The 27,269-nt window shown below is 36.8% G+C and overlaps 5 protein-coding genes across 5 annotated transcripts; all 5 read right to left on the reverse strand.

The window, feature by feature from the left end:
• Positions 1–304: 304 nt before the first annotated feature.
• Positions 305–3,939, reverse strand: LOC120340448 (uncharacterized). Its single transcript, XM_078120249.1, has 6 exons — positions 3,810–3,939; positions 3,567–3,625; positions 3,165–3,180; positions 2,760–2,810; positions 1,672–1,892; positions 305–1,242 (listed from the first exon to the last, which is right to left on the reverse strand). Exons 1-6 carry the CDS (start codon positions 3,877–3,879, stop codon positions 1,048–1,050), a joined length of 612 nt encoding a protein of 203 aa, XP_077976375.1. The 5' UTR covers positions 3,880–3,939; the 3' UTR covers positions 305–1,047.
• Positions 3,940–9,755: 5,816 nt separating this feature from the next.
• On the reverse strand, positions 9,756–14,840 carry LOC120341663 (malignant T-cell-amplified sequence 1-like). The gene is made up of 6 exons (XM_039410221.2): positions 14,686–14,840; positions 14,375–14,486; positions 13,673–13,811; positions 12,884–13,020; positions 12,163–12,230; positions 9,756–10,418 (listed from the first exon to the last, which is right to left on the reverse strand). Exons 1-6 carry the CDS (start codon positions 14,694–14,696, stop codon positions 10,337–10,339), a joined length of 549 nt encoding a protein of 182 aa, XP_039266155.1. The 5' UTR covers positions 14,697–14,840; the 3' UTR covers positions 9,756–10,336.
• Positions 14,841–14,845: 5 nt separating this feature from the next.
• LOC120341660 (thioredoxin domain-containing protein 9-like) lies at positions 14,846–19,931 on the reverse strand. The gene is made up of 4 exons (XM_039410219.2): positions 19,697–19,931; positions 18,432–18,550; positions 17,820–17,976; positions 14,846–15,927 (listed from the first exon to the last, which is right to left on the reverse strand). Exons 1-4 carry the CDS (start codon positions 19,856–19,858, stop codon positions 15,703–15,705), a joined length of 663 nt encoding a protein of 220 aa, XP_039266153.2. The 5' UTR covers positions 19,859–19,931; the 3' UTR covers positions 14,846–15,702.
• A 1,542-nt stretch (positions 19,932–21,473) lies between these two features.
• LOC120341662 (UPF0193 protein EVG1 homolog) lies at positions 21,474–22,550 on the reverse strand. The gene has a single exon (XM_039410220.2). It carries the CDS (start codon positions 22,541–22,543, stop codon positions 21,893–21,895), a length of 651 nt encoding a protein of 216 aa, XP_039266154.1. The 5' UTR covers positions 22,544–22,550; the 3' UTR covers positions 21,474–21,892.
• Positions 22,551–22,586: 36 nt separating this feature from the next.
• LOC120341659 (elongator complex protein 5-like) lies at positions 22,587–24,820 on the reverse strand. Its single transcript, XM_039410218.2, has one exon. The coding sequence runs from the start codon at positions 24,683–24,685 to the stop codon at positions 23,648–23,650; it is 1,038 nt and encodes a 345-aa protein (XP_039266152.2). The 5' UTR covers positions 24,686–24,820; the 3' UTR covers positions 22,587–23,647.
• Positions 24,821–27,269: the final 2,449 nt, after the last annotated feature.

Consider the following 27,269-nt stretch of genomic DNA (forward strand, 5'->3'; position numbering starts at 1 on the left):
AATTTTGATCACAGTCTAGATGGGCAAAATTTTTGGCCCCTAAAAAAACGAAAAAAGGCGAGTCAAATGCAAACCACGGCTTCTCGTCCGGTTACCAGTACCGTGTTGGGTCATATTAGACAGTAGGTTTGGGCAGAGAATCTCAATATATTGTTTCATGTGTAATCTGTGAACAAGGGTAGAAACAACGCCTTTCCCAGCTCTCTGGTTTTCATCCGCTTCTCTGATAACTGACTCACTGGTTCAGAACAAGAACAAAGAAACCCACAAATGATCGAATCAATGTTTATTATCATGTTTGGTTATATACAGAAATCACATGGAGACAGCTATGAATTTATTTACTGAGCAAAAAGGTTTCAATAGACAAGGCGACCAATTCAATGCATGGGTTATACGGTTATTTATAAAATAATAGTAAAGGAACAATGTATAAGTAAGCAGTGGCAGGATTCAAGGGGCTCCCGCAAACCGTTTCTGTTTTTTTTTATGATTTAGTTCAGCATGTTTCTCCAAAATGAGAGAACCCGTTGTTGTTAAGTTCGATGCAAAAGAGAACCCGTTCTTAGATTTTTGAATTCTGCCACTGAAATTAAGTGATAATAAGTAAAAGCAAGTTTCATTTATTACGACGAGCATACTTGTGTGGCCTTTATCTAATTATAATCACAGACCGACTTCAGTGTGGAATAAAAATTCATAAGTAAAAATATCAGTAACTTAACTTTTATAAACACGTAATTTAGTCTCCTCTCATAAATAAAATCACGTTTTAAAGGTTTTAATGCTTGGAAAACAGTCTTTGTAAAAATATGCGATTTAGTAAAATTGAAGAGTAATTTAAGATCAGATCGTTCACGGGCAGCTTATAAATTTTGCATAATCAGACATGGACCTATCATAATTTGAACATTTAGAACAACGGCCATAGAAAAGCAAACGAAAATTTTAATGAAAATCTATATAGATAACAACAGTCATTTAACTGTTTTTGTCTTTTCTATCATTGAATCCGTCAACAAAGTTCTGTCAGGTTTTGATCTGGTTTTATATTTCACAGATGACACCGTGGAATGAGGAGGATGGGTATTTATTGATCATTCCCTGATATGCATTCTCTGGATCTTTATCGACATAAACACCAACATTTGTCCACGATGCTTCGGATCCCGGAGATTTAGGATACCACACTTCTGTTGCTATAGTGATTGGTCTTCCATTGGACAACAAAAGCTGATTGTTCTGTCACAATTGAATAAACAGTTTTTAATATCTGTTGCTTGCAATGTTAATACAACTGACATATTAGATGAAGAATGAAAATATTTGCGTGTAGGAAAAGACTCCATAGTAAAGGTTGTCAGCATAGACGTATGGGGGGTAACGTTACATAAAAATGGGTAAAAAGCAGAAATTAATGAATTAAAAATGCTAAAATATTTGAAAATTAAAAAAAACACGATCGGACGACTCGGATATGACGTCATAATATCTTGGAAATCATGTTTAATATGTTTAATTTTTTTTAAACGCCCAAATTAACAATAAGGCATCGTTTACCTGCCCATCATTTGATACTTTTAATAATAAACCGCTTTTGGAAAATTGTACCCAAGATGAAGTTTACAAGAAAGAGTCAAACTCTGCTGAGATTGTGATCCATCAACTGACCTTATACTCCATTCCAGTCCAGATGTCAATCAATCCCCAACCACCAGGAATCAGTGAACGTAGATAAGGGAGCATCAGCTGGTAATGCTTGAGGTCGTAAATATTCGCGGGTTTTCCGTTCATTGATTTGCAGATTGCTTTGGCATCGTTGAAGTTAACGTTGGTTACATCATACGCAACTGCTCGGTAGCATTTTTTCTTGTATGTGACGTCACACTTATCTGAAAACATTATTGTTGACATTGAATATTTAATTTAATAAATGACACCTTCAGAAATGACGTCATAGAATCTGGGAATAAAAGTCGGTTTTTTAGTTCAATTCAACTTCCTCCTGAATCAATTCTAGGGAGAGAAAAGCCGATAAGACAAACTAAGAACGGCGGAACAGATTGTTCAGATGCATGGCGGTGGACGGAGTCGTAACCGACTAGTGGTGGGGTTAATCACGCAGCGACGACCCGGAGTCCAATGGACCTTTCCCCGAGCATCGACTTCCTTGTTTACTTCGTGACATTGGCTAATCAGCAAGATGCAAAAAGTGACGTAACAATGCCCCCTTTTTGCATCCGCTCAGACACTTTTCTCACTCAGACAGATTTTCAAGCGTGATTGTAAACATTACCTCGTTTTCGCGTTTTTGAACTCTATTCGTTAGTTTTCAGTTGTGTTTTGGGAACTTGGATAAAAATCAGATAATTCAATGATCACTTAGTTTTTCTAGGAGTTTTAATTTAATTGCAGTAATAAAAGTTAGTGTAGAAATAGCTGTGATAGACTAGCCTGAAATTTTTTACCGGTACTTTTAAAAAACAGATTGTTGTATGCGATGAAACATAAGGATGGTTTGAAACACATACCCCATTTTACAGGCGCCAACTCGCAAAAGCACTCTTAAAATAGCCCTGACAATTTTGCAATGGTGAAGTGTAGGGAGAATTTTCCGAGGGTCAAAGGTCGGGGAAAGGTCCATACTTGTAATATTAGGTAAGTTAAATCTATTTTTAAACCCACGCGACATCCATTTCTAGCGCTTGGCGGTTGTGGCATCTTCTATAGTCAAATCGTAAAACACAAATATAAATTACTTTCAGCCTTTATCTTTTCATCACGACTCTTCTTAATCAGTCTGACGATATCTGTAAGAAAATTGATTTATTTGTGAGTAAGGAAAGGCGTTTTTAAATCAGTCTTGCCATGTTATTTTTTTTCGTATGACATTAAATAACTTTAACTAACCATAATATGACAACATACGACATATAGAAGCGTTGTTGATATTTTTTTTTTAGCAAAGTCCAGATCTAGAATTTATCTATCCTGATATATATTATTAGTCACAAAAATCGTTGTGAATGAGTTTTGCCAAACTTTTTTAGAAGATTGAAAATTACAGGCAATTGAAATGCAATGCCAGAAAAATGCATGTCATATGTTTAGTGCAAGGTAAATATTTTTTAACCCAAAATAATCATAGAGTAGGAAGAACTCACCGGATCCATCGTTTTTCTGTGAAATAAATAAAAAATGCAAATGAATGGTAAAGTAATTATAACACGTAGGTTGTATCAGATATTATTAGTTGTGTGACATGCATGCAGAAGTCGGATTTAAAATTGTTTACACGATTCAGAAAATAAAAGCTTCCAGTCAGTTAAAAAATTAGCGTTTCTTGAACAGTGGTTCCCAAATCGCGGCTGGCGGGCTAATTACTACCCGCGTAACAATTTAAAATGGCCCGCGTACTCGAGCGAAATAGTTTAACAGTTTATGTTTTTATTTTTGTGTTCTAGATGCCGCTAATTAGAGAGAGATCGTTGCCTGCTTGCCCAAAGTCTTGTTTGGAGTCAAAGTGTGAAAATGCCCGATTAAAATAATAGCAACTGTAATTTTACCTCGCAATCTCCAACTTGAACGAGTTTCCCATTCACGATCTTGGAAACGCAGGCTCCAGCTGTCAAAAATAAAACGTGAAGTTAAATATAACGACATCTTGCGCCAATTGCAACAATGATAGAGAATGATATTAATAAATGATTTAAGAATCTCCGGTATTGTGGCATTCTTGGCCTCAGAAGCCAGGCATGCAATTCAGTGTTACAAAATATAACAGTGATTTTATCCAAAACAAATTTTACCGGGTAGTTTTTGCTTCGCATACAATCCATAGATGAGAGAGATGAACAAAATAATTTTGACGAAGTCCATGTTTATTTCTAGAAAGGCTTGATGACACAACTAAAGGCTTAGTTATAAAGTGAATATCTGTAAAAATATTTTAAGGCTTTTATATGTTCGGTGCCGCCATAATTAGATGACTAAATTGAGATTTGCTACTACTGCTAGTGCTCATACCTCAAGTCTTACAAATATTCCCTCACTGCTCATTTTATCACTATTTAATCCTCAACCCTTCTTCGCGTAGCAACCATTTACGTCATTTCCTCTGTCACATTGTAATTCATTTTGCTTGCGGCAAAAAGTGATAATGAGTCACCCATCTTGCCAAGAAAACCAATTGTATTATTGTTTTGCATTTTATCGACATGCAGATAGGAATTTTATGCACGCTCTAACAACGTGACTGAAATCATATGTATTGTCTTGTTTTGCGTGATTCCCAAAGCTACATCTCGTGTGAAACTCGTGAGGATTTTCAGAATGTCATGAGTTGGTGCTCCCGAGGTATATGTACCAAGATGGCGCACAACCTGAACATAGTATGTGTCCAAGTTACGGTTCAGGTTGTGCGTCATCTTGGTGCGAACACATCTGGAGCGCCCATTAGTTTAATATTGAAGCCCGCACTCGATCGAAACAAGGAAATATTCTAGTCTTATGGCACAGGCACAGGCAATTTGAGTCTTTAAAAATGGCTGCTAATTAAATCCCCTAGATATGCCATAAAATCTCTACAAAATATAAAATTAAGATTTTCGATCTCATTTTGCATTTAGATCGGGCTTTCAGTGTCTGATTTCAAAGGACTTTGTTCTGGGTAAAGATGTGAAACTTCTCATGGAAACAATTTGGAAATCAAACAATTTACAGTGACGTTTGACCCGAGAAAATCTCTGATCATTTAATTATTGATTTACCAAATTTCCATGATTAACAACTGAATATATGTTGTGTTGGAAATATTTAGAATTAAACGGGGAAAAGAAACCGATAGGACGGCATGCAATATTTTGAGTGCCAAGTTCGACAAGTCAGTGAAACGACCAATATGATATCGGTTAAAATGAACCTCGACTCAACCTATTTGGGAGCAGTTTCGTGGTTTTGCGTTTCGCTGACTTTGAAGTTTCTACGCCACGCGTAAGTCGAAAGGTCTGCGTTGTTTTGAGTCATTTCCCATTGCTATATTTAACTGCAGAAAGGTAAAAGCAAGGACGTTCAATTCAGAAACTAAAATTTGAATCATTCAATGTCTGAATATGTAGTTGGAAGCAATTTTTATGATCGTATTCGCTTTAAACAAGATTCGTGAAAAAAGACGCAATAACATTAATAATATTTAAGGAGAGGCTTTACGATATTAGTCGGTGTTCCACCTAAATAATTTTAAGCCTACTGGAACTCAAATGTTTTTGATTTTGAATCACAACTACCAAATTTACACATTCCTGTCCCTATTTCATTTATAATTGCTTGTCCTCATACCTCAAGCCTTACAAATAATCTCTTACTGCGCATTTTATCACTGTTTTATCCTGAACCCTTTTTCGCGTAGCAACCATTTACGTCATTTCCTCTGCCACATTGAAATTATTTTGTTTGGCTGAAAGAAGTGAAGATGAGTCACCCATCTTGCAAAGAAAACCAGTTGCATTATCGACATGTAAATAGGAATTTTATGCACACACTAGCAATGTGACTGAAATGATATGTATTGTCTTGTTTCGAGTGATTCCAAAGCTACATCTCGTGTGAAACTCGTGAGGATTTTCAGAATGTCATGAGTTGGTGCTCCCGAGGTAAATGTACCAAGATGGCGCACAACCTGAACATAGTATGTGTCCAAGTTACGGTTTAGGTTGTGCGTCATCTCGGTGTGAAAACATCCGGGGCGCCCATTAGTTTAATATTGGAATATAAAATTAAGATTTTCGATCTCATTTTGTATTTAGAACGGTCTTTCAGCGTCAGATTTCATGAATTTTTGTGGTAAAGATGTGTACTTCTCATGGAATCACTCCTAAAATCAATCAATTTTCAGTGACCTTTGACCCAGAAAAATCTTGTGGAATAAGACGCAGTAACAATAATAATATTTAAGGAGAGGCTTTACGATATTAGTTGGTTCGCCACCTAAATAATTTCAAGTCTACTGGAACTCAAACGTTTCTGATTTTAATTACGCTTCTCGTGAAGTTGCTTGAATTACGCATGATCCAACGAACTAACCTGAACGAACCACACATATCAATCATACACTGCGGACCTGACTACCACTCTGACGAACTTTTACTGGAACTTCTTCACATCACAACTACCAGATTTACATATTCATGTCTCTATTCAATTTATAACTGCTAGCCCTCATACCTCAAGTCTTACAAATAATATCTTCCTGCGCATTTTATCACTTTTGAATCCTGAACCCTTCTTAGCGTAGCAACCATTTACGTCATTTCCTCTGTCACACTGAAATTCATTTTGCTTGGCTGACAAAAACTGATATTGAGTCACCCACCATGCAAAGAAAACCATTTGCATTATTGTTTTGCATTATATCGACATGTAAATAGGAATTTTATGCACGCACTAACAACGTGACTGAAATGATATGTATTGTCTTGTTTTGCGTGATTCCCAAAGCTACAACTTGTGTGAAACTCGTGAGGATATCCATCATATCATGAGTTAAATATAGGAACCCGCACCCGATCAAAACAAAGAAATAATCTTGTCTTATGGTACAGGCACAGGCAATTTGAGTCTTTAAAAATGGCTGCCAATTAAACCCCTAGATATGTCATAAAACCTCTACAAAATATAAAATTAGGATTTTAGATTGCATTTCACATTTAGATCGGGCTTTCAGTGTCCTAGTTCAAGGAGCTTTGTTCTGGGTAAGGATGTGTAATTTCTATGGAAACAATCCGGATATCAAATAATTTCTAATGACCATTGACCCGGGAAAAATATCTGATCAGTCCATTACTGATTCACCAAATTTCCACGATTGACATCTGAATATCTATTGCGCTAGAAATATTTAGGTTTAAACGAAGAAAAGAGAGAGATAGGACGGCATACATTATTTCAAGTGCCAAGTTTGGATCGCAAAGGCAGTTGAACGCACAAAATAATATCGGTAAAAATGAACCTCGACTCAACCTATTTGAGAGCAGTTTCGTGATTTCGCTGACTTTGAAGTTTCTGCGTCACGCGTAAGTCGAAAGGTCTGCGTTGCTTTGAGTCATTTCCCATTGCTATATTTAACTGTAAAGAGTTAAAAGCAAGGACGTTCAATTCAGAAACTAAAATTTGAATTTTTATGATCGTTTTGCATTTTCCCGCACTTTCCTTTGCAACAACTAGCTAATAGGTAAATTAGGATAGGATTTACATATTTATCCCGGGGGAAAGGAAAACCGATAAGACGGTTTAAACACGTGACGAACCACGGGTCTAGTCCGGTAGTCAGTCCATGTTGGATGTGGTATTAGTTAGCCAGGTTTTGTTTTCATGGGCATGGAAGTCATTTCCTCTGCCACATCGAAATTCATTTTGCTCAGCTGACGAACACAAATTGTGTTTATTATGTCCATGCATGTTTGGTAGAAACATGTAGATTATTTGACTGACATTTGCAAAATATGGCCCGCGGGTCAAATTCGGCCCGTTGAGTAATTCATTCCGGCCCGCCTGATGCTGTCACAACCAACGGAGTCATAGTCAAATTTTAAGGTTTGAGCTAAAAAATAAATCAGGGAATTTGTTGAGATTGCGATTAAATTTATCTCTGAAACGAGGCTTATTGTTTTCCACTTTTGCTTTTGAAATCCTGTATATATTGTTCATAAAATGTAACTTTGTACGTAACACTTACATGGCCCGCCAGTCTAGTTGGACGAAAGTTTTGGCCCCTGATCCAAAAACCTTGCCCACCCATGTTATATGACATCGTTCCGTTGTCTGAAGGGTGCTCCCGAAGTATTCGTATCAAGTTGGATCACAACCTGAACATAGTATATGTACCAGGTTAGGGCTGGTAAGGTTGTGCGTCATCTTGGTACGAATACTCTCGGAGAGCCGTCTGAGAATACTTTTTTATAAGAGCTTCAAACAAATTTTAGATTAGAATTTTCATCTTTATCGTGGGAAGAGGAAAGCTGATGATACGGCTTGATTATATGAATACTGGTAATCTACTTATACGTAATCGTATTAGAGCTTATGAACACATACAGGGTGAACATTGTTGCAATGTTGTTGTTGGGAACACGCATTATCAGGACTGGGTAGCTGTAGTCGAAGCCATGGAGCTGTGACATTTTGGTGAAGAAAAAGCTTGCCATGTTAGATGGAGCCAGAGCTACCAGAAATTTTAGTGGCTCCAGCTTCTAAGCATCACTCTCAGCTAATAATATTAATTTAAAACGAGGTAAAAAGACCGATATTACGGCATGCAATATTTTAAGTGCTAAGTTTGGATCGGAAAGTCAGTCGAACGCAAAAAATAATATCGGTAGTATGAACCTCGACTCAACCTATTTGAGAGCAGTTTCGTAGTCTTGCATTTCGCTGATTTCGAAGTTTCTACGCCACCCGTAAGTTGAAAGGTCTGCGTTGCTTTGAGTCAATACCCATTGCTATATTTAACTGCAGAAAGGTAAAAGCAAGGACGTTCAATTCAGAAACTATAATTTGAATATTCCAATGTCTGAATATGTAGTTGAAAGCAATTTTTATGATCGTTTTGCATTTTCCCGCCATTTCCTCTGAAACATCTAATCTAACTAATAAAGGTAAATTAGGACAGGAGTTACATATTTATCCCCGGGGGAGAGGAAAGCCGATAGGACGGCTTAACAACGGCTCTCGACCCGTAATCAGTTCATGTTGAATGTGGTATTAGTTAGCCAGGATTTTATTTTCATGACATGGACGTCATTTCCTCTGCCACATCGAAACTTATTTTGCTTAGCTGACGAAAAGAAATTGTTTTTATTATGCCCATGCATGTCTGATAGATACATGTAGAATATATGACATTGTTCTGTTGTCTAAAGAACATTCTTTTTATAAGAGATTCAGTCAAATATAAGATTTTCATCTTTATAATAATGGGGGTTGCTAATGAGACGGCGGCTGGACTATCTGGATTTTGGCAATCTACTTGAACAGTAGTTACCGAGTTACGTGAACCACCCTACGGCGGCGATGAGTCCAGCAATCTCTCATAATTATCCTGGAAGAAAGGCCGACAAAACGACCTAATCATATGGCTTACAATGGCCTTTCATCCGGTTGCCTGTCCATGTCGTGTATGGGATTAGTTAGCCATGGACCTGATAGCAGATGAAGTCGTAGCCGACAAGTGGTTACGTGAACAACCCACCTTACGACGGCAAGGGTATTTCTTTTCAAGGACAGCAATCCTGTCACACACGGGGTGCTAACCTGCAGACCCGCGCAGGGTGATCACAAGTGCAATGGCGAGCAATTTTTTTTTAGCTAAGAGCCACACCGCCGAGTCTGATGGTTAAGGAAGTTGGTTTAGCCTTTACATGGGCAAAATGCGGCCCGTTATGTAATTCAATCTGGCCCGCCTGATGCTGCCGAACTAAACTTTGGTGCTTTATCAAGAAAAAAATTCTTGGAGATGTAATTAAATTTAGTTTTGCCACGAAGCTTACTGCTTTCCACTTTTGCAACACTGTAAATATTGTGCATGAAATATAATTGTTTATGTAACACTCACATGGCCCGCCAGTCTGGGTGGGCACAATCTGTGGCCACTGGTCCAAACACCTTGCCCGCCATTGGTTCAAGCCTGATGGCCGGCTCCAACCTTGCTAAAATTATTCCAAATCTTGCAACATCTCTACGAAAAAGATTATAAAAACGGCCAGTTTGCAATCTTTAAAATTTTATTTTGGCAATAACACTTATAACCATTATAAGATTGAGCAGTCAGTGTGAGAACAAATAAAGCTTCTGCTGTAAAGTGGAATTCGCATGATTGGTGGACAAAATGTACTTTCGCAAAGATAGCAGAAATGATGAAATGTAGCCACGGGGGCAGTAAATGATTAGGTGGCAAGACACGGGACGGAAATACAAAAAAGTTGCCAAAATCTCGAAATATATTTAAACACGAGAAAGTATTATGCGAGCAGAATTGTTGAAGTCATTTTGAGACAAGAATTAATAATATCTCAACTTCCATGCACACCCTGGGTGTATCAAATTAAGTAAGAAGTGCCGAATCGCACAGTCCAGTCCTTTCAAAAATAATAAATCATGGAATAGATATACATATTTATTCCGGGGAGAGGAAAGTCAATAAGATGGCTTAAACCCCTCACGAGTCAGGGCCTGCTTGTATAAGGCCGTGTCTAGAGCAGAACTTCCCCCTGTGTTATATATAAGATTTTGTAGTGTTCCCATTCCCAATATTCAAAGCAGTGTTCCCATTGGAGAGAATGCTTCACGCTCCACTCTTCAAATGCCAAAGTCCGTCGTTCAAGTAATGAATATTCTCGACCCCTATATTCTTGTTGATCTTGATTCTAGAAAAATTAGTAAATATAGTTTGTGAAACCGAACATTTGACTATTTCGAATACATTCTAAAAAAATATTTTTGAATCTATAATTTCAAATGCATTCTAAAATCCACTTAATTTTATTCGTTTTCTTAAAACCCAGTGACATAGGAATTAAGCTCAATAATATTATTAATGTAAAGCAGCTATGAATACTTTGACATGTGCGACAAGATTGAAATTAGTGGATTACTTGTGGTGTATTTCGGCAAACACAGAAAATAGAGCTACTGTGCATGCTTTCTCTAACATGGCTAATTTTTGTTGTAAATCCGACTGTTTATCGTCAGCGTGAGTGTTACCTAGTCCAGGGGTTTTGCGATCCAGTGTGAAGGGTCGCGACCCTGTATTTGCGGACCCGTGATTTAGTCCATCGATATCGAACAAATAAAAATGGGCCCTTGAATAAATTTTATGTGTCAGGTTATGGTTAGGCCATAATTATATTCTGATTTTTCTTATTTCAGTTCTATTACGAAGTCGGGAACTTTCTGTGTTAGCGAAGTGAATATACACCCCCTGCCCATAGGTTTCAGTCCATTTATACAACTATCAACTAAAGGCAGTTTAAAAAACTAAATATATGATAGTTCCATCTACGGCTGTCCAACATCGAATAATTTTTTGATTCGAATCGAATATTTTTGCCGAATCGAACAGAATAATCGAATATTATTGCGCAATCCTAAATCTGTCTCTATCATACAATAAACGCATGCCCTTCGTTGTTGTGGTAACGTATGCGCAGTTACATCTTATTTACTGCTGGTATTTTGCAATAAATACAATGTTTTCAGATTTATGGAAGAAGATCACACGCTTGCATGAACTGTTAAAAAAAATTGAGGAACTCCAAAATTTGGGTCTCGAAAACTGTTGAGTGTTAAGAATAAAAATTGCACAATTCAAAAATTGCAATCTCAATTCTAATGAATTCAGTTTTAATAGGACATGTAAAGCCTGTATATGCTATTTTAATCCTATTCACTAGTCTTATGTTTTTTTGTGTAATTTTCAGCAAAATAATAACAACAATTAATATAGATAAAACTGTTGCTCAAATTCAAAATTGCATATAACAAATTCGAAGCTAGTTTGATGACAATATTATTTGATGACTATAATATTGTTAGTGTACAACAGCCATCAAAATGCAAGAGTGCAATTATTTGTCTTGGTAAATAGATGGATAATACAGTATTGCCATCATAAGAAATTACAAATTCCATTGAAGGAAGGTGTTGCCATCATAAGGATCCCAAAACACCTGTTTCAGCCTTGAGTTGCCTGTACCATGTTCCTATGATAACTAACTCAACAGCTTCAAATCAATTCTATTTACAGAACTATGTTTTCTAAATTGCCCTTTTCTCCTTGTTCTCTCTCAAAAACGTCACTACCGATAACTTTTAAGTTATGATGACCATGCATGAAATGGCTAATCACGTGCCACCGGGCATTAGGAATGACATGTTTATCACAAAATGAAGGTGAAAGGAATATGGGGAAACAAATTAAGCCGAGAGCGAGAGCGGTCTAAGCTCGCGCCGCCGCTTGCCGATGAAAAACGTCCTGCAAAGGTGGTTTCCGCTTTATGTGCCTAATCTTAAAAATTTGAAAATTACAGAAAAGCGATTCGAATAATTTGCGATTCGATTTCGATAATTGGTTCGCTTGGACAGCCCTAGTTTCATCCCATCAATACTTACATATCCTCTGTCGACATCTTCATTAAACCGATAGCAAGAGGATGCTCCTTTCCTTCTGCCATTACTGCCTGTATTGTATAGGTTGAGGAAAAAATTTCTTATTGATTAGTCAATGATTCAGAATTATTTCAGGCTTCGTATGGTATCAATCTCAGAAATATTGGGGTGATGTGTTACCAAAATTGTTGATGCTATCGAAAACAAATACCTAACCAATCCCATGCCTGACCTGGACGAGAGGCCGTGGTTCACCGAAGGATTAGACGGTTTTATTGTTCCCCTGGATAAATATATATATCCTATAAGCAATACAGGGAGTCCTCGACTTACGACATTGTTCCGTTCTCGAGACGTGGTGTAACCCGAATTTCAGTGTAAGTCGGAACATTAAACTGTACAGTTCATATATTACTCTATACATATCGTACTGTATTGTAAAGTATGGTACTGCAATAAAATGTACAAATAATGCAAAAAAGTACTTTATTAAAAAAAAAACAGAAAGCAACTACCGTACATATCACATGAATAAAAGCAAATACTGTACAGTACAGTATTATCTTTTATATTTTTTATGGAGTGCGTTCGTAACTTCAAAACAGCATTATGGAGTGCGCGTTCGTAACCTTGAAACAGCGTAAGTCGCGACCGTCGTAACCCGAGGACTGCCTGTATTGACAAAATAGTAAATTCGTTTGACGAGTATTGTCTTAAAGGATACAACCACAGATTCTGCTTCAATTCCTGGAGATAGTTTTGCACCAGGAGATGTGAGACCAGGACACATTATATTGGCTCCACTGAGAACAAACTTTATGGCTCCTCTGTCTACTTGCTGATGTGGCAGAATAAATGGATCTGAAAAGCATGGAAAAAATTCTGTCTGTCAGTTTTTTTTTGTTTGGTGTTCTTTTTGGATTGCAAAAGAAATTTATCAATACCATATACAGGGTGTCCAAAAAGTTCCGCCCGATTTTATAGCAATACCAATTGCAAATTTGAATAAATTTGGCTGTATGATAAATGGGGACTGTAACATCCAATTAGAAACAGGTTGACTATAAATCTTTTTTGAAATTAAAAAAAAATAACATTTGATTATAAAGACTTTATAATCGAGCGAAACTTTTTGGACACCCTGTATAGTGTGGATAGTAAGAAGTGACCTAGGGTTGAATAATAGTGTAGCTGTTAAATACAGAGGCTATACTATAATAATTAAACAGTAACACGGAGATGGGATACATACAACTTACTGGCCTAAGACACAGATGTGCGATTAATAAATATAACTACAGTTTAAGACTGCTGCGTTATAGTAGGACAATAGATGAAATATACAAATAAAACTTGTGTGTGTTGTGGCCGAAACAGGGGCCACATAAACCCCGAATGATGAAAAAGGGCCATGTAGCCATCTCTCTAACACAGGTGTGGGCAAAGTTTTTGACCCGCGGGACATAGTTTGCCCATTTCTGCTTCGGGAGCATTAATCACACCCAGTACTTACATTTATGTAATAATCTCAGTACTGGAAACCATGGTCCATCTCTTTGCTTGAAGAACAGACATTTATCTTGAACTGTCAATATCTCAATATGTTCGTGGCATTTCATTATTTTTGCATTTTCTTTCTTCGGCCAGATGTCCTGGTTGAATAAAATAAAGAGATAGAATTGCTACAGTGAATTGCATTAGAAGTGCAACTTTGTTGTCAGATCAAAATAAGGCTGGTTACATAGATCGAAGATTTCTTTGGCCAGAAGTTTAGGTTCCCGAAGTACGTGAACCAAGATTGTGGACCCTGGAACGTAATAAGTGTACCAGGTTGGGGTTAGGCCATAATTTCAGGTACAAATACTACGGGAGTCACTTGGCTAGTCCCCGAACTCGTAATAGAACAAAATAAGGAAAATTGCAATAAAATCATGGCTTAACCCTAACCTGGTACAAATACTACGTTCCGCCATCTTGGTTCACATAATTCGGGAGTGCCGAAGTTTATGATTTAATGATGTTAGTATGGCCTAAGATGAGAATGCAATAGCAAACTTAATTGGCAGAGAAAGGATTTCAGGTAGGTTATTGGGAGAGAACCATTTACCAGCAGACCTCAAAGACAGAATTATGAATTTTGACTTTTTTTTTTAATTTGAGAGCGCCCATGGCAAAGTTGAAAAACGCTGACAATGAAACTGACAATGTTTAATACCTGCATATATTCCTCTAGTAACGGCATCTGTCTGATGATATCAGCTCGAATCTGTCGTTGAACTGAACTTTTCAGTTGACTTGTGGACGACACATTCTCTTTCTCTTCAAACCTGGGAACAAAAGTTTTGTTTTAAAAACTTATATTTTTATCAACATTTAAACACCTTTACTTCAAACAAGGTTCCGTGCAAGTAGGTCCGTGTCATACATAGCAAGTTTTTGTAGCTTGAAAAGGTCGGATTCCAAAATCAGACTTTGAGGAAGCAAATACTTCAGTTTGGACTCCAATATCAACAAAAAAGAACTTACTTTCGAAACATCGTGATAAATTCTGACTTTAAATCTCTGTCAGTGAGTACTCAAATGTATCGGGATACAATTCCGCAGAAAAACTTCTAGAGAGACTTCTTCTTCAATGTTTAATTTCCAGATTTAAGAATATACTTTTTATAATTACTTATACTAAATATCTAAACATACAAAACATAAATTACATGAAGCAAACACTCATAAAACAGTAGTACTAGATAAGTTGAAATGTATGTAAAGTTGGGGGCTAAAGTTGGATGCAATCGGGGAAACCCCAAATTTACAGGGGATTTATCATGGTATCAGCGAAGCGATTATACCTGGATTATAAGGAAAAGCAAAATCTCACACCATGCTAAAAATCTAAAAATGAAAAGGTAAATTAGTGGGCTAAAAAAGGGGTTTAATGGTAATGGGGAATCCCAGAATTTACAAGGGCTACGGAAAATGTGAAAATTTGGTGCAACATTTTGTAGACGGTTGGAAATCTACCCCTTGAATGATGAAGAGTCAGGAACAATCTTTGATGAGCTATGAGCTCTATTCTATCATCATTGTAGCTGACACGCCATTCATACAGCGCTTCAAAAAACAACAAAATCTCACATCATGCTTGAAATAAAAATGCAACAATTCCATTACTATAAGCATAGTAGAAAGATATGTCAAAAGGAATAGACAATGCCAAAGCAAGAAATTTTCACAAAATGAAATGAACACTGAGGAAAGGAGAAATTCCTGCAATTAAAATTTGGATTAGAATAATTCCAAGCTATTATTTGAACAGTGTCTTTAGTGGAAAAAATACATCGTTTGAATATTCAAAATGAATAATTATTTAACCAAGAGTATGGTGTATAAGTTTGTTGAAAAGGGAGGGGAGATTCCCCACATTGATTCTGTGTACAGTGTCTCTAGTGGAAACCAAACACAATGTTCAGTGCAGCTAAGAATATAATTTAAATTGAATGCTCATATAACGAGGTACAAGTTTTTTACAGAGGGAGGGGAATTTCCCTATTCAAAGTCAGAATCATCGCTGTCATCATCTCCTCCCCGAATTGTTTTCTTCTGTTTTCCGAGAAACGTTATCGGCTTTTTTGACCCAGTTTTTGTCGAATCGGGGGGGTTCATGAGGTCCCCAGAATAGTTGATGACTTGTCCGCATCCGAGTCGCCATTCTAACATATCTGTCGAGAAATCGTCGCAGTTTCCGAGATCGGTGAAGCCGACAATGTAGTCCTGGAAGAAATTTAAAAACAGTTTCATAAGTTGCTGTTAAATGCTGAACAGCGTGTCAATAATGACCCCAAACCTGCGTCTGGGGTGAAAAAACAGAACCTGGGCCATTTTGAACATATTCTACGACAGCGGTTCTAAAATCGGGCAATATCGCCCCTGGGCCGAAAGACAGTGATTATGACAGTTGCCGAAATCAGTGAAGCCAATGACACATTCCCGGAAAAAAGTAGTATTTTGCCATGAGACACTTTGTTAAAATTTTTGCTCAGAATGTCTACCCATGCAAATTGCTGATATGTGGAAGCCCACCCAAGTGGACAATGTAACATTTAGGATTTTTTACAGGTTCTGAACGATGTTCTCTCTACGCAAGACTCGGAGGGGTTACCAATCCAGAAAATAATGGAATCCTGTCAGTTATCACCCAATTTATTGCAACAGGACAGGAGCTAATAAAACCGTATTGACTTGTTTTATTAAATTTTATTAGCGACTAGGGACCCCCATCCCATACCCCCCTCCAAAAATGGCAAATCCTAGTCTCACAACTAGGGCTGTCCAAAATCGAATAATTTTTTGATTCGAATCGAATCGAATATTTTCGCCGAATCGAACCGAATAATCGAATATTATTGCGCAATAGTAAATCTGTCTCTATTATTCAATAAACGCCTGCCCTTCGATGTTGTGGTAACGTATGTGCAGTTACATCAAAAGAGATCACACGCTTGTATGAACTGGTCAAAAAAATTGGAGAACTCCAAAATTTGGGTCTCGAAAACTGTTGAGTGTTAAGAGTAAAAATTGCACTATTCAAAAATTGCAATCTCAATTTTGATGGATTCAGTTTTAGTAGGACATATAAAGCCTGTAGATGCTATTTTAATCCTATTCACTAGTCTTTATGTTTTTTTGTGTAATTTTCAGCAAAATAATAACAACCATCAATATAGATAAAACTGTTGCTCAAGTTCAAAATTGCTTTTAAAATTCCAAGCTAGTTTGATGACAATATTATTTGAGGACTATAATATTGTTAGTGTACAACAGCCATCAAAATGCAAGAGTGCAATTGTTTGTCTTGGTATATAGATGGATAATACAGTAATGCCATCATGAGAAATTACAAATTCCATTTAAAGAAGGTATTGCCATCATAAGGATCCCAAAACACCTGTTTCAGCTTTGAGTTGCCTGTACCATGTTCCTATAATAACTAACTCAACAGCTTCAAATCGATTCTATTTATAGAACTATCGTTTTCTAAATTGTCTCCTTTTTCTCCTTGTTCTCTCTCAAAAACGTCACGATCGACTATACCTTGTTATGATGACCACGCATGAAATGGCTAATCACGTGCCACCGGGCGGGCATTAGTAATGACATGTTTATCACAAAATGAAGGCGAGAGAAATATCGGGAAACCAATTAAGCAAGCCGGGAGCGAGAGTGGTCTGAGCTCGGAGCGCCGCCGCTTGCCCGATGAAAAACATCCCGTAAAGGTGGTTTCCGCTTTATGTACCGGTACCTAATTTTAGCGATTCGAAAATTAGCCGAAAAACGATTCGAATAATTTGCGATTCGATTCGATTTCGAATATTTGGTTCGCTTGGACAGCCCTACTCACAACAGTAAGTTGCTAGTGAGGGCGCTTCAGAAGTATGTGTACCAATATGGAGGTAACTAATTTTGTTCGCCTACTTCACATCAAGTTGTGTAAACTGACTGAAACTTATGGGTAGGGGGTATATTCACTTGGCTAACACAGACATTCACTGAGCTGGTAATAAAACCATAATAAGGGAAAATCGGAATAAAATTATGACCTAACGCTAACCTGGTGAAAATACTACGGGATTACCCTAACTCAGATAAATATTCCAAACACAAACCTTAGTTTTTCCATCAATAACCAGCGCTAACGTTGGAATAACTTTTATTCTGAGTCGTTGCGTCAGGAACGGAGCTTTCTCAACGTCCAGTTTGATAAACTTTGTCTCAAGATGTTTCCTTGAAAGAGTTTCAAGATGGCTGTCTAGGATTTTACATCTGAACAAATAAATGGAAGTCAGTATAAAGCAGTGGTTACCAACCATATATGGCCTGTGGCCTCTTCCTGGAGGCTTTTAGCACTCATGCCCGAAATTAGGGCCAAAATTTAGAAGTGGAAGGATATTTACGGACCGGGAGAGAAGGAAGTGCCCGCAATTCCGAAAGGGGCCGATACCGGTATGATTAACTAAAATATCGGTATAATTGAATTGTGGCGAATATGCACATGCTTTAACTGTGATAATGACGTAACAATTGGTGATAACTCGAACACAAAAAAGTACAAACATAAAGTGTCAAACTGTCTCACGCAAGATCGGCGGGCTATATTGGATCATTACGGGCTGTGGTTGGAGAACCACTGCTCTCACCTGATAGTTAAATGACAGCCTATTAGCAATCTACAGAGGAGGCCACTCAAATGTGGATCGGGCCATAGGATGTTGACTTACCTGAATGTTGTATTCTTATAGAAATGACAGACAACCAATTTATTTTCTTTGCATTCATCGAAGAAATCTTTCTCAGAAGGAATTTCACCCAGGACACCATGACCCTTCGCCATCCATTCCTGACAAAAATAAAACATTTCATTACTTATCGATCTTGATCAGTAAGTATGTTGATAGGTATTTGTTTGTTTGTCTGTCTGTTTGTTTGTCTGTTAGACACTTTTGTATCTTACGCGATATCTCACGAAAGCGAGGTTGAATCTGCTCCAAATTTTGCATGTGCATTCATCATATCTCGAACTAGAAGCCTATTGATTTTGGATGAATTATGCCGTATAATTAGCGAGTTATTAATTAATTAGTGATTGACACACGGTGCCGCTGTGGAGTAAGAGCGGATGATTCGAAACCGCAGTTTCTGTTTTGGGGGATCCCCTAACTTTCGATCGATTTCTCTGACCGATATTCTCGTTTCTGTGTCAGGGAGTTATTTGTAGTCATGGTTTCAACCGGCAGAGTTAATGACAGTTCGATCTTTAACCATGGCTGGAGAAGTTTTCAAGTGTGCAAACTACCATGAAATATCTGCCTAAATGCAGCTTAGTAGTTTATCAAAATTAAAGTTTCAAATATAAAATTCAACATGAAACTTTTAAATTATTATTATGAATTAAAATTTTTTTAAATTTATGAGCTGAAAAGGATAGATTTTATCATTTTAAAAATGATTAGATGGTTCGGGGCTGGAGCCACTAAAATGGTAAGCTAAGCTCAGCTACACCAAAATGTGACAGCTCCGTGGTTACAGACTCCGAGCTCAGATTTCCCAGTACTGCTCTTAACAGTGTTAATCGAAGTCCAAAATACTTTATACCAGTGTTCACTCGAAGGAAATTATGAGAGCAAAGGTGCCCAGCGGTTGAAAAACTTCTCTTTAGAAACAAAAATATGGCGATTTCACAATCTCTAAAAAACTGCGAAAGTGAAAAAGTGCGCTTATAGTGAACACTGCTCTACACAGAAATTGAAAAATTCAAGTTAACCGAGTGCTATTACTAGTCTTAACAATATTTTTTGAGCTTTATTAAGCGGCACGGTTTGACAGAGTGGAAAACATGGATAAACAAAGAAATAAATCCTTTATTCTTAAAAAAGTAGCAAGAAAAAAAATGAATAATTAATATAATAAATTTAGCACAATTGTTTTATTATTACAACCTAAATCCTTTTTTTTTTCAAAAACACAAAAAAATAAGAAGTCTCACTTGTCTCTGTGCCTGTGATTTCTTCATAGCCTGCATTCTCCTCTCTCTCAATTTCTCCAGATCATCGTCGTCCATTTTATCGAGACGATTAATCTCGGCATCGAGCTGCTCTTCGACAGCTTTTGCAGCTTGTAATACTTGATTTTCGATTATTCCTTCCATTTTGTTAGAAAATTCGACTCAAAAAGGTTTAATTAGCGTAAAATGTTTCTATAACATACAAAACAAACATTTTAATAAAACTCTAACATCTCTAAGACAAAAATAATTGCTTATTCAAGAAGTACCAAAAATGTTTACATTAAATACTTCATTATATTAGAATTTTGGCACCAAAATGTCAAATTTAAAAGTTACAAAACACAGCAAATTGGATTCTAGAAACTATTACAGAATAAATTAGTATTAATTCTAGAATATACAGTAAATTAGGAAAAATTACGGAAACTGAATTGAAGTTGAAAAGTTAAAATAAGATTGAACATGTTTTTATAATTTAAAAAATAAATGTTTTAATAAAACTCTAAACTTAAAACAAAAAATGAAATGTAGGAAGTACCATACATTTCAGATTTAAATTAAAATCCATGCCAGAATAATAAGTAAAATAATGGATATTTATAAGAAAATATATTCTAAAGCATCTGATATATTTGTTTGTATGAAACATAGACCAATAACTGTTTTTGTCAAAACCAAGTTAAATCAAGCTGACTAGCAATGTTGCTAATAATGTTCCTTAAATTAAATAATACTAAAAAATTTTGATACTAAATCTGACAAAGTAAATGATATCTAAAAAGTACAGACACAATTTTTAAAAATATATTCAGCACATTGAATGATCACAGGAATACTGTTCTGCTTTGTATTTCAAAACTGACTAAACAAAGTTGGTTTATGTTAAAAGAATTAGATATTTCGCTAAAATTACCACCGATCTGAAACTAATACAGTGAAATTAAATAAAAAGTCATGGACCAACAAAACAGTGGGATTTTAAACAGTGGAACAAAATAACAAAACAGGAAATATATATTCTGTATATATAGTCATTTCAAATCGAATAGTAAATTGTTCAAATCGATTCAGAAGAAAATTTCAGATAGCCACCATCTTGTTTTTATTGTTCGCCAAAGGTCAGGGTAAATTAGTCAAATTTTTTTTTTACAACGTAAAAAAGTAAAAACATAAGGTGTTAAGCTATTCCACTCAAGTTGGACAGGCGATAATTGACCTGCCATGGTTTGGGAACCACTGCACTAGAACATACACAACAGTCAAACATGGGTAGGCAATGCTGAAACAGAAAGATTCCAGTCCTTCTAAAACTTTTAGTACATCATGATAAATTCATTATGCGTTTTTTGGTCTCTATTTTTTGTAAAGTTTTAACTTTACTCTAAGCGCAATTTATAAATTTCTTTCGTGCATTAGCGAATAAATATGTGATTAAGATATTGAATACTATTCATGTTATAATCCGTCCCACCGAGGACTTCATTTTGCCACATTCGGCCCGTCAATTAGAGAAGTTCCCCACCCCTGTTCTAAACTATAGTATCCACTTGCGTATCAATAGCCAATTATACAGAGCCTAGTTTAAAGTGGACAAATATGAAGAGGCCCTATAAAAGAAGTCAGTATTGAAGATTGGATATTAGAAGATATTAGAAATGCTGGGAGAAAGTACAATGAGTAAGCCTGCCGACAATCACTAAAGTATATAGCAGAGAGGGGTGTGCAACATTTTTTGTCAGTAGGCCATATAACCAACTACAGGAATTTAGTTTTTCCATGAACACAACAAATTGAAAATTCTCACAATGGAAAGTCTATCACTTACAGTGGTAAAGGCACCGGGCAATACGGCAAAAGATTAACACAGCGACAAGAGCAAAAAATAACACTATATATTTATTTCTATGTGAGCGCCTTTTCAAACCTAACTTTTATATTGGGATTTTATGCTTAATGATGAAATTACTGAGTAATGACAAGGGCCACCACAGCAAAAGGCTTGGCAGGTTCAGTTGTGGGCCACAAGCCGCTACACGCCCTTGGTATAGAGTATTTACACATAGTTTTGGGCGTTTCTTCTTATGCACTATGAATATCTGAGACGTAGAAAAGCAAATCTATTCTGTCCAGGAAGAAATTGGCACAATCGGGCAGTCAAATCATGTTATGGAATGTTTATTCTCCCCCTTCTGCTTCTTCCTGTTCGTCCAACGCTTTTTCTAACAGTTCAGTTCGGTGCTTATCTATGACTTCCATCTCTCTGATAAGCTGGGATATCTGGGTATTGATAACAGATCTGTGCTGCTTTCCTTGTCCGAGTTTTTCCATTTCGTTTAAAAATTGACGACGTTCGACAATTTCTTCCTGAATTTCCTCAAAGCGATCTTTCTGGGGGGGAGGTTCGATTTTTCGTACAATTTTCCTTTTCGGAATTTTTTCAATGTCTTCCCCGTATGCCATCATATTTGCAAGTCTTTGCTTTTCTTTGTCGAGCGATCGAATCGGCTTTGGAACAAACTGTGGGCGCTCGTACGCACCTGTTTGCTCGATTTTATCTAAAGTTCGCATGTTACTTGATACAGTAATTCGATGAGGCTTCATTTTTGGGGGTGATCGCTTTTTCACGTCGCTCGAAGTTGGTGCGACACGGGTAGGAAGACTTTTACCCCCTTTCATTGACTCGCTTAATTGTCGTCGCTGAAAGTTAGTCAACCGTGACTCTTCCATCATGACTTTTAACAGATCTTGAGTCTCTTTGCTGTACGCAGGTCGTTCCGCTTGGCCAAACAGCCCGCCTTTCGCTACAGGCCAGCTGTTAGATGCCATTTTGTTTTCAAAATTATTCAGACAGACAATAGTAATGCCTAAACTAAATTAAATCTAAATCAAACAAAAAGATGTTAAAATCAATGAACATCACTGTGCGATGAAAGTCGAATATGTTCATATTAAAGTTCAGGCCGGAATCTTATTACCAGGGGTCAGAATTTCTGACCACTAACAGTGGTGGCAATAGAGAGCATTGGGCAGACTTGAGATTCTTAACAGGGGATTAAAGAGGGCCAAAGTTTTAAGTTTCTGTATGTTGTATTTTGGAAATGGAGTCCGAGTCGAGTTTTTAGGTTTCCTGGGTTAGAATTTCTTCCGGTGTTTAAAACCAAAATTTGGGACTTACCATATAGAGAAGTCATGAGTTTTACTCCTAGTTTGAGAAAATAAAAGCAATCATAAAAATATCCGAAATGGACAGAGGACAAAGCACACATCACGCCAATCACAAGTGTACTGAATGAAAAAATAATGATACAATATCTCTAGAGGCTACTATGTTATTTCACAATGATTTTAAAAATTCGAAGCAGTATTGTGGGTTGGTTCAATTGCTTCGAGTCGTCGTTTTTTAACTCCTGGCATAGTGAAACACACACTATTTTTTTGTATACAAGTCTGCTCAAAGCAAGATTTCATGCCAACAACTATAAGGGAAAACAGTACTGATAAAATAATTGGAAGCTGCCCGATACTGCAACAGCTTTACATAGGATTATTTTGACAAAGATGTCAGATATTATATTTAATCTACATTATCAGCAATAAACCCCCAAAAACCCGACCCAAACCCTGAAAAAAACTTTTGTACTAAGAGTTCCACTAATATAATAGAAAGACTTGGGAAGACCGTGGGCCAAATCCAGTCTGTTGGGCAAACTAATCTGGCCCGCCTGGGAGTTTGTTGAGATTGCGATCAAATTTAGTTTTGGTGCAAGACTTACAGTTTCCGCTTTTGCTATTGTAACACTGTAAATATCGTTCCTAACATGTAACTTTTTATGTCACACTCACATGGCCCTTCAGTCTAGGTGGGCATAATTTTTGGCCCCTGGTTCAAAAACTTTGACCGCCCCTGGTCTTTATTATTCTGGAAAAAATTCAAAAATCCAGATCATCATCCGGATCTTCTTCATCAAAGTCATCGGCATCATCAGGTTCATAATAAATGAAACCAGATGCTGACACTCCTCTTGTTGTTTCTGAAGATGATGCGGGCTCTCCTCTTGTTGTTTCTGAAGATAGTGCAGGCTCTCCTCTTGTTTCATCGTCCATTTTTACTTCGAGGTGCGGAGTTTTCTTGATATATGGCATCACCAGTTTACTTCTAGCTTCTTTTTCGTCTTTGCTCAAAGATAAATTAAAAGTTGATGAAACTATATTATCATCCTCCTTTGAAATGGGACTTTCCCCTCCCTGTGAAAGATCCACATCTTTGATACGCTTCTCCGTTACCCAAGGTTTAGAGCTGATTAGTAGTCCATTTGCTATCGAGAATATTTCAATGAATTCAGTTACTTTGCCATGTTTCTTTTTGTGTAAAATTTTGCACAAATTTGATGATTTTGGAACACTGGTTTTGTCGTTTGTAGAGATGCTAGAAATTTCTTTTTCTGTGACCAAGTCAACAATATTATTCGCTAAATATTCAAAACAGTTTATCGTAGCAGAGTCGCACAAATCGCGATGTAAAAGTCCAAAAATCGAAGTTTTTCCACCTTCTTTTGAAAAATTTTGTTGAAAATGTTGAAACATAAAAGTTATTTGTTGAACATTGCAATGCCATAGGAGATTCGTAAAGGAGTCAATAACAAGAGCAACATTTTTCGACCCCGGGGAATCCCCTATTGTTTTCACAAAATCAAAATTGGCGGTTACTTTACTGGGGCTATTGAGGTCGTTCCATCCCAATGGGTCGCTCGCAAAGTCATGAATAATGATTTTATCTCTCGTTCCAGTAAAAACTTGGTCGACGAACTCAAATTGCAACTTTTCAAATAAAAATACATGGATTACATCAAATTTTTTGGCAAAATTATTCATGAAAACATAAAATAAATCCCGACCTTGAACAGATACTTGATCAGTTAGCAATGTAAAGTCCGAAGACTCATGGCCTGATATGATTTCTGATAGCATGATTAGAATAAAAAAAAATAAAATAAAAAACGAGATGATCAGGCAAAGTGAAGAATAAATAATCCAGTTACAACTTTAAACTTTTATTTAAATTTGTACCAAATTATTTGAGTGATTTTATGAAGCAACTTACGATGATAAAATTGGCAGCGAATATTGGGGTATGATTACTTCTGGTTTAAATAATTTTGGTTTCAAATTTGCGATTAAAAATATAACAGTAAAATGGCATGTAATAATTGATGAATAATTATGGTCACTTTAAAATAAAATATTAATATGAAGTATAAAGCGGGCAAAGAAATTCGAGAATTTCCTTATCACACACCAAATCTGGCAACTAAAGTTTTATGAATTCCTAGATCCTTCTGGTTCGTTCGTGTCTTCTGCGCTTTCTTGTAAAAATTCTTTAATCCGATCCGTTAAAGTCGACGCTTGTTGGTCTAACGTGTCGACGCACTCTTCTAGACGATTCAAAATTGAGTTCAAATTTTCTATTTCTTCTTCTGCAGCTGTATCGTTGCCGTTAGTTACGATGGTTTCGTTCGGTGCCAACTTATTGTCCCCAATGTTCTTTCCGTCACCGTCAGCTGCCATCGGCAAAAAATGAAACGTCAGACTTCGGAAACAAATTTCAATTTTTTCAAATTATTTTTAAGGCTTTTCAATGGGAGATTATCATGCTATAATTTCTAATTATTAAAAAATTAAAAACAGAATAATTAGGATTATACAGTGATGCATTAAATTAACACGTAAAAATATATTAGAAATAGCAAAAATTATAACTGTATAAAGAATTGGTGGCATAGGATTGAAGAATACAGAGGAGATAGGGCTATGCCAACTTTAGCACAGTTTGAGCTGGCGTAGTGGTTAGGGTGTCAGACTATTATGACATGTGAAAGATCTTGGGTTAAATTGTCAAGAATTACTAAGGGTGTAAAAAATTGTGTAAGCCAGCGGTTTCTAAAGAGGGTGATTTGCTAAGTCGGCACCGAAAATTGAACTCAAGTCAAGTTGGCAAGTTTAATTTTTCCAGTCAGTAAATAAATAAAAAATAAATGAATACGAAATATATAAAAAAAATTAAAATTACACAGTTTTGCTGGGGAAGGGAAGTCGTGAGGAACCAAAGCTGGTTATCGAGTAGCGACACCCTGCTCAACCAAGTTCCAGAGTATGAGTATAAGTTTATTTCGACTCCATAATCAGCAATAGCCGATAAAATAATGGATGAAAACAAAAGTAACTGATTATAGAATCGGGGAAGCGAACAAAACCTCGAGTAAGGTTTGAAACGTACAGATTTTAGATGGAAAGGTATTGATAAAAGATGTAGTTCGTGTTCACTCACCCAAAAGTAAAAAAAATAGTTAAGGCACGCACGCACACACACACACAATCATCGAGACATGATACTGCTGTACTGTCGGAAGTTTAGCAAACATGAGTGATTTTTTCAGTATTAGTGAAACCTTGCTTCACTTGACTATAAAAGTTATTGAAATCTGACAGTGGAGATGAATCAAACAGTTACACAATTTAACAATCAAGAAAATTCGCTGCCATTAAAAGTTCCAACGCAATTTCAGGGGCAATCGGGAACTCCGGCATTTCCATTGAAGTATTGCTGAAACGATATTTATAAGCAAAGTATTGACAAACTTTCGCTAAGACGTGAGAAGGAATTTCTTTAAAACAAATCTCATTCGTCTCGTTCTCGGCGAATCTACCGGGCCCGCTCAGCATGGCTTTGATCGTCCCCGACGTCATCGCGTAGTCTCGGTTCACAATAAATTTGTGTCCATCAGATGAAACGATTCGAATATACGCAGAGTCTGGGCCTTCACAGCCTCCAAATAAATTTCCCTTGTCATATTTTTCATCCCCCATATCTCAAAATAGTCCACAAAATCCAAAAATATGTCGAAAAACGTTAATTCAAACTGAGAAAAACCAAATTTCAAGATTTTGTCAACCGTCAAAAAATTTATCATGGTTACGACGGGGGTTCCCCAGAGATTTGACTCATGACACGCGGTAAATATATCTTCCACGTGATTTTCCATTTCAACTGTATACATTTCCATATCCGAGGATTTTCATAACTATTTAAATAATGAAGTAATGAGCATACTTAACCGCATGGAGCACCGCGGCCTTACATCCGGTTACCAGTCTATGTCCAATGTGGGATTAGTCAACTAACTCAGCGGTTCCCACAATTTTTGTTCGTGCCGCGCCAAATTATCAGGGAAATAAAGCACCGCACGCTCAAACCGTAAATATATACTACTACGATTAAACGAAAAAAAAACTGCAGTTTGCGGAATTGATACGTAGCAATAGAGACAGATCCTACGTAAGGGAAGGCAAATGGCATGAAAAGGTAAAATGAATTTATCGATTTATATTCACAGCATTTAGAATAAGCAACAATTAAGGAGGAGTTCAGCATTCCTTTCGCGCATAATTAATCCTTCGACTGTTAGACTATCTGTCCAGCCGAAGCAAACAGCAGGCGGGGAAAAACAGCGGTCATCTTGATTAGATGAACGAGGAGGTAACGATAAACCAATCG

The sequence above is a fragment of the Styela clava genome, chromosome 14 (genome assembly GCF_964204865.1).
Source record: "Styela clava chromosome 14, kaStyClav1.hap1.2, whole genome shotgun sequence".
NCBI lineage: Eukaryota > Metazoa > Chordata > Ascidiacea > Stolidobranchia > Styelidae > Styela > Styela clava.

What these genes read in the sequence shown, in the direction of transcription:
- LOC120340448 (XM_078120249.1), bottom strand. Translation starts at nt 3,879, where the DNA reads ATGGACTTCGTCAAAATTATTTTGTTCATCTCTCTCATCTATGGATTG. An exon ending in TGCGAAGCAAAAACTACCCG is followed by an intron (nt 3,626 to 3,809) that starts GTAAAATTTGTT and finishes TATTTTTGACAG; the next exon opens with CTGGAGCCTGCGTTTCCAAG. An exon ending in TGAAAAGATAAAGGCTGAAA is followed by an intron (nt 1,893 to 2,759) that starts GTAATTTATATT and finishes TAATGTTTTCAG; the next exon opens with ATAAGTGTGACGTCACATAC.
- LOC120341663 (XM_039410221.2), bottom strand. An exon ending in ACTGAGATTATTACATAAAT is followed by an intron (nt 13,021 to 13,672) that starts GTAAGTACTGGG and finishes CATGCTTTTCAG; the next exon opens with ATCCATTTATTCTGCCACAT. An exon ending in TTGAAGCAGAATCTGTGGTT is followed by an intron (nt 12,231 to 12,883) that starts GTATCCTTTAAG and finishes TATACAATACAG; the next exon opens with GCAGTAATGGCAGAAGGAAA.
- LOC120341660 (XM_039410219.2), bottom strand. Translation starts at nt 19,858, where the DNA reads ATGGAAGGAATAATCGAAAATCAAGTATTACAAGCTGCAAAAGCTGTC. An exon ending in TATAAGAATACAACATTCAG is followed by an intron (nt 17,977 to 18,431) that starts GTAAGTCAACAT and finishes TTATTTGTTCAG; the next exon opens with ATGTAAAATCCTAGACAGCC. An exon ending in TTATTGATGGAAAAACTAAG is followed by an intron (nt 15,928 to 17,819) that starts GTTTGTGTTTGG and finishes AATTTCTTCCAG; the next exon opens with GACTACATTGTCGGCTTCAC.
- LOC120341662 (XM_039410220.2), bottom strand. Translation starts at nt 22,543, where the DNA reads ATGGCATCTAACAGCTGGCCTGTAGCGAAAGGCGGGCTGTTTGGCCAA.
- LOC120341659 (XM_039410218.2), bottom strand. Translation starts at nt 24,685, where the DNA reads ATGCTATCAGAAATCATATCAGGCCATGAGTCTTCGGACTTTACATTG.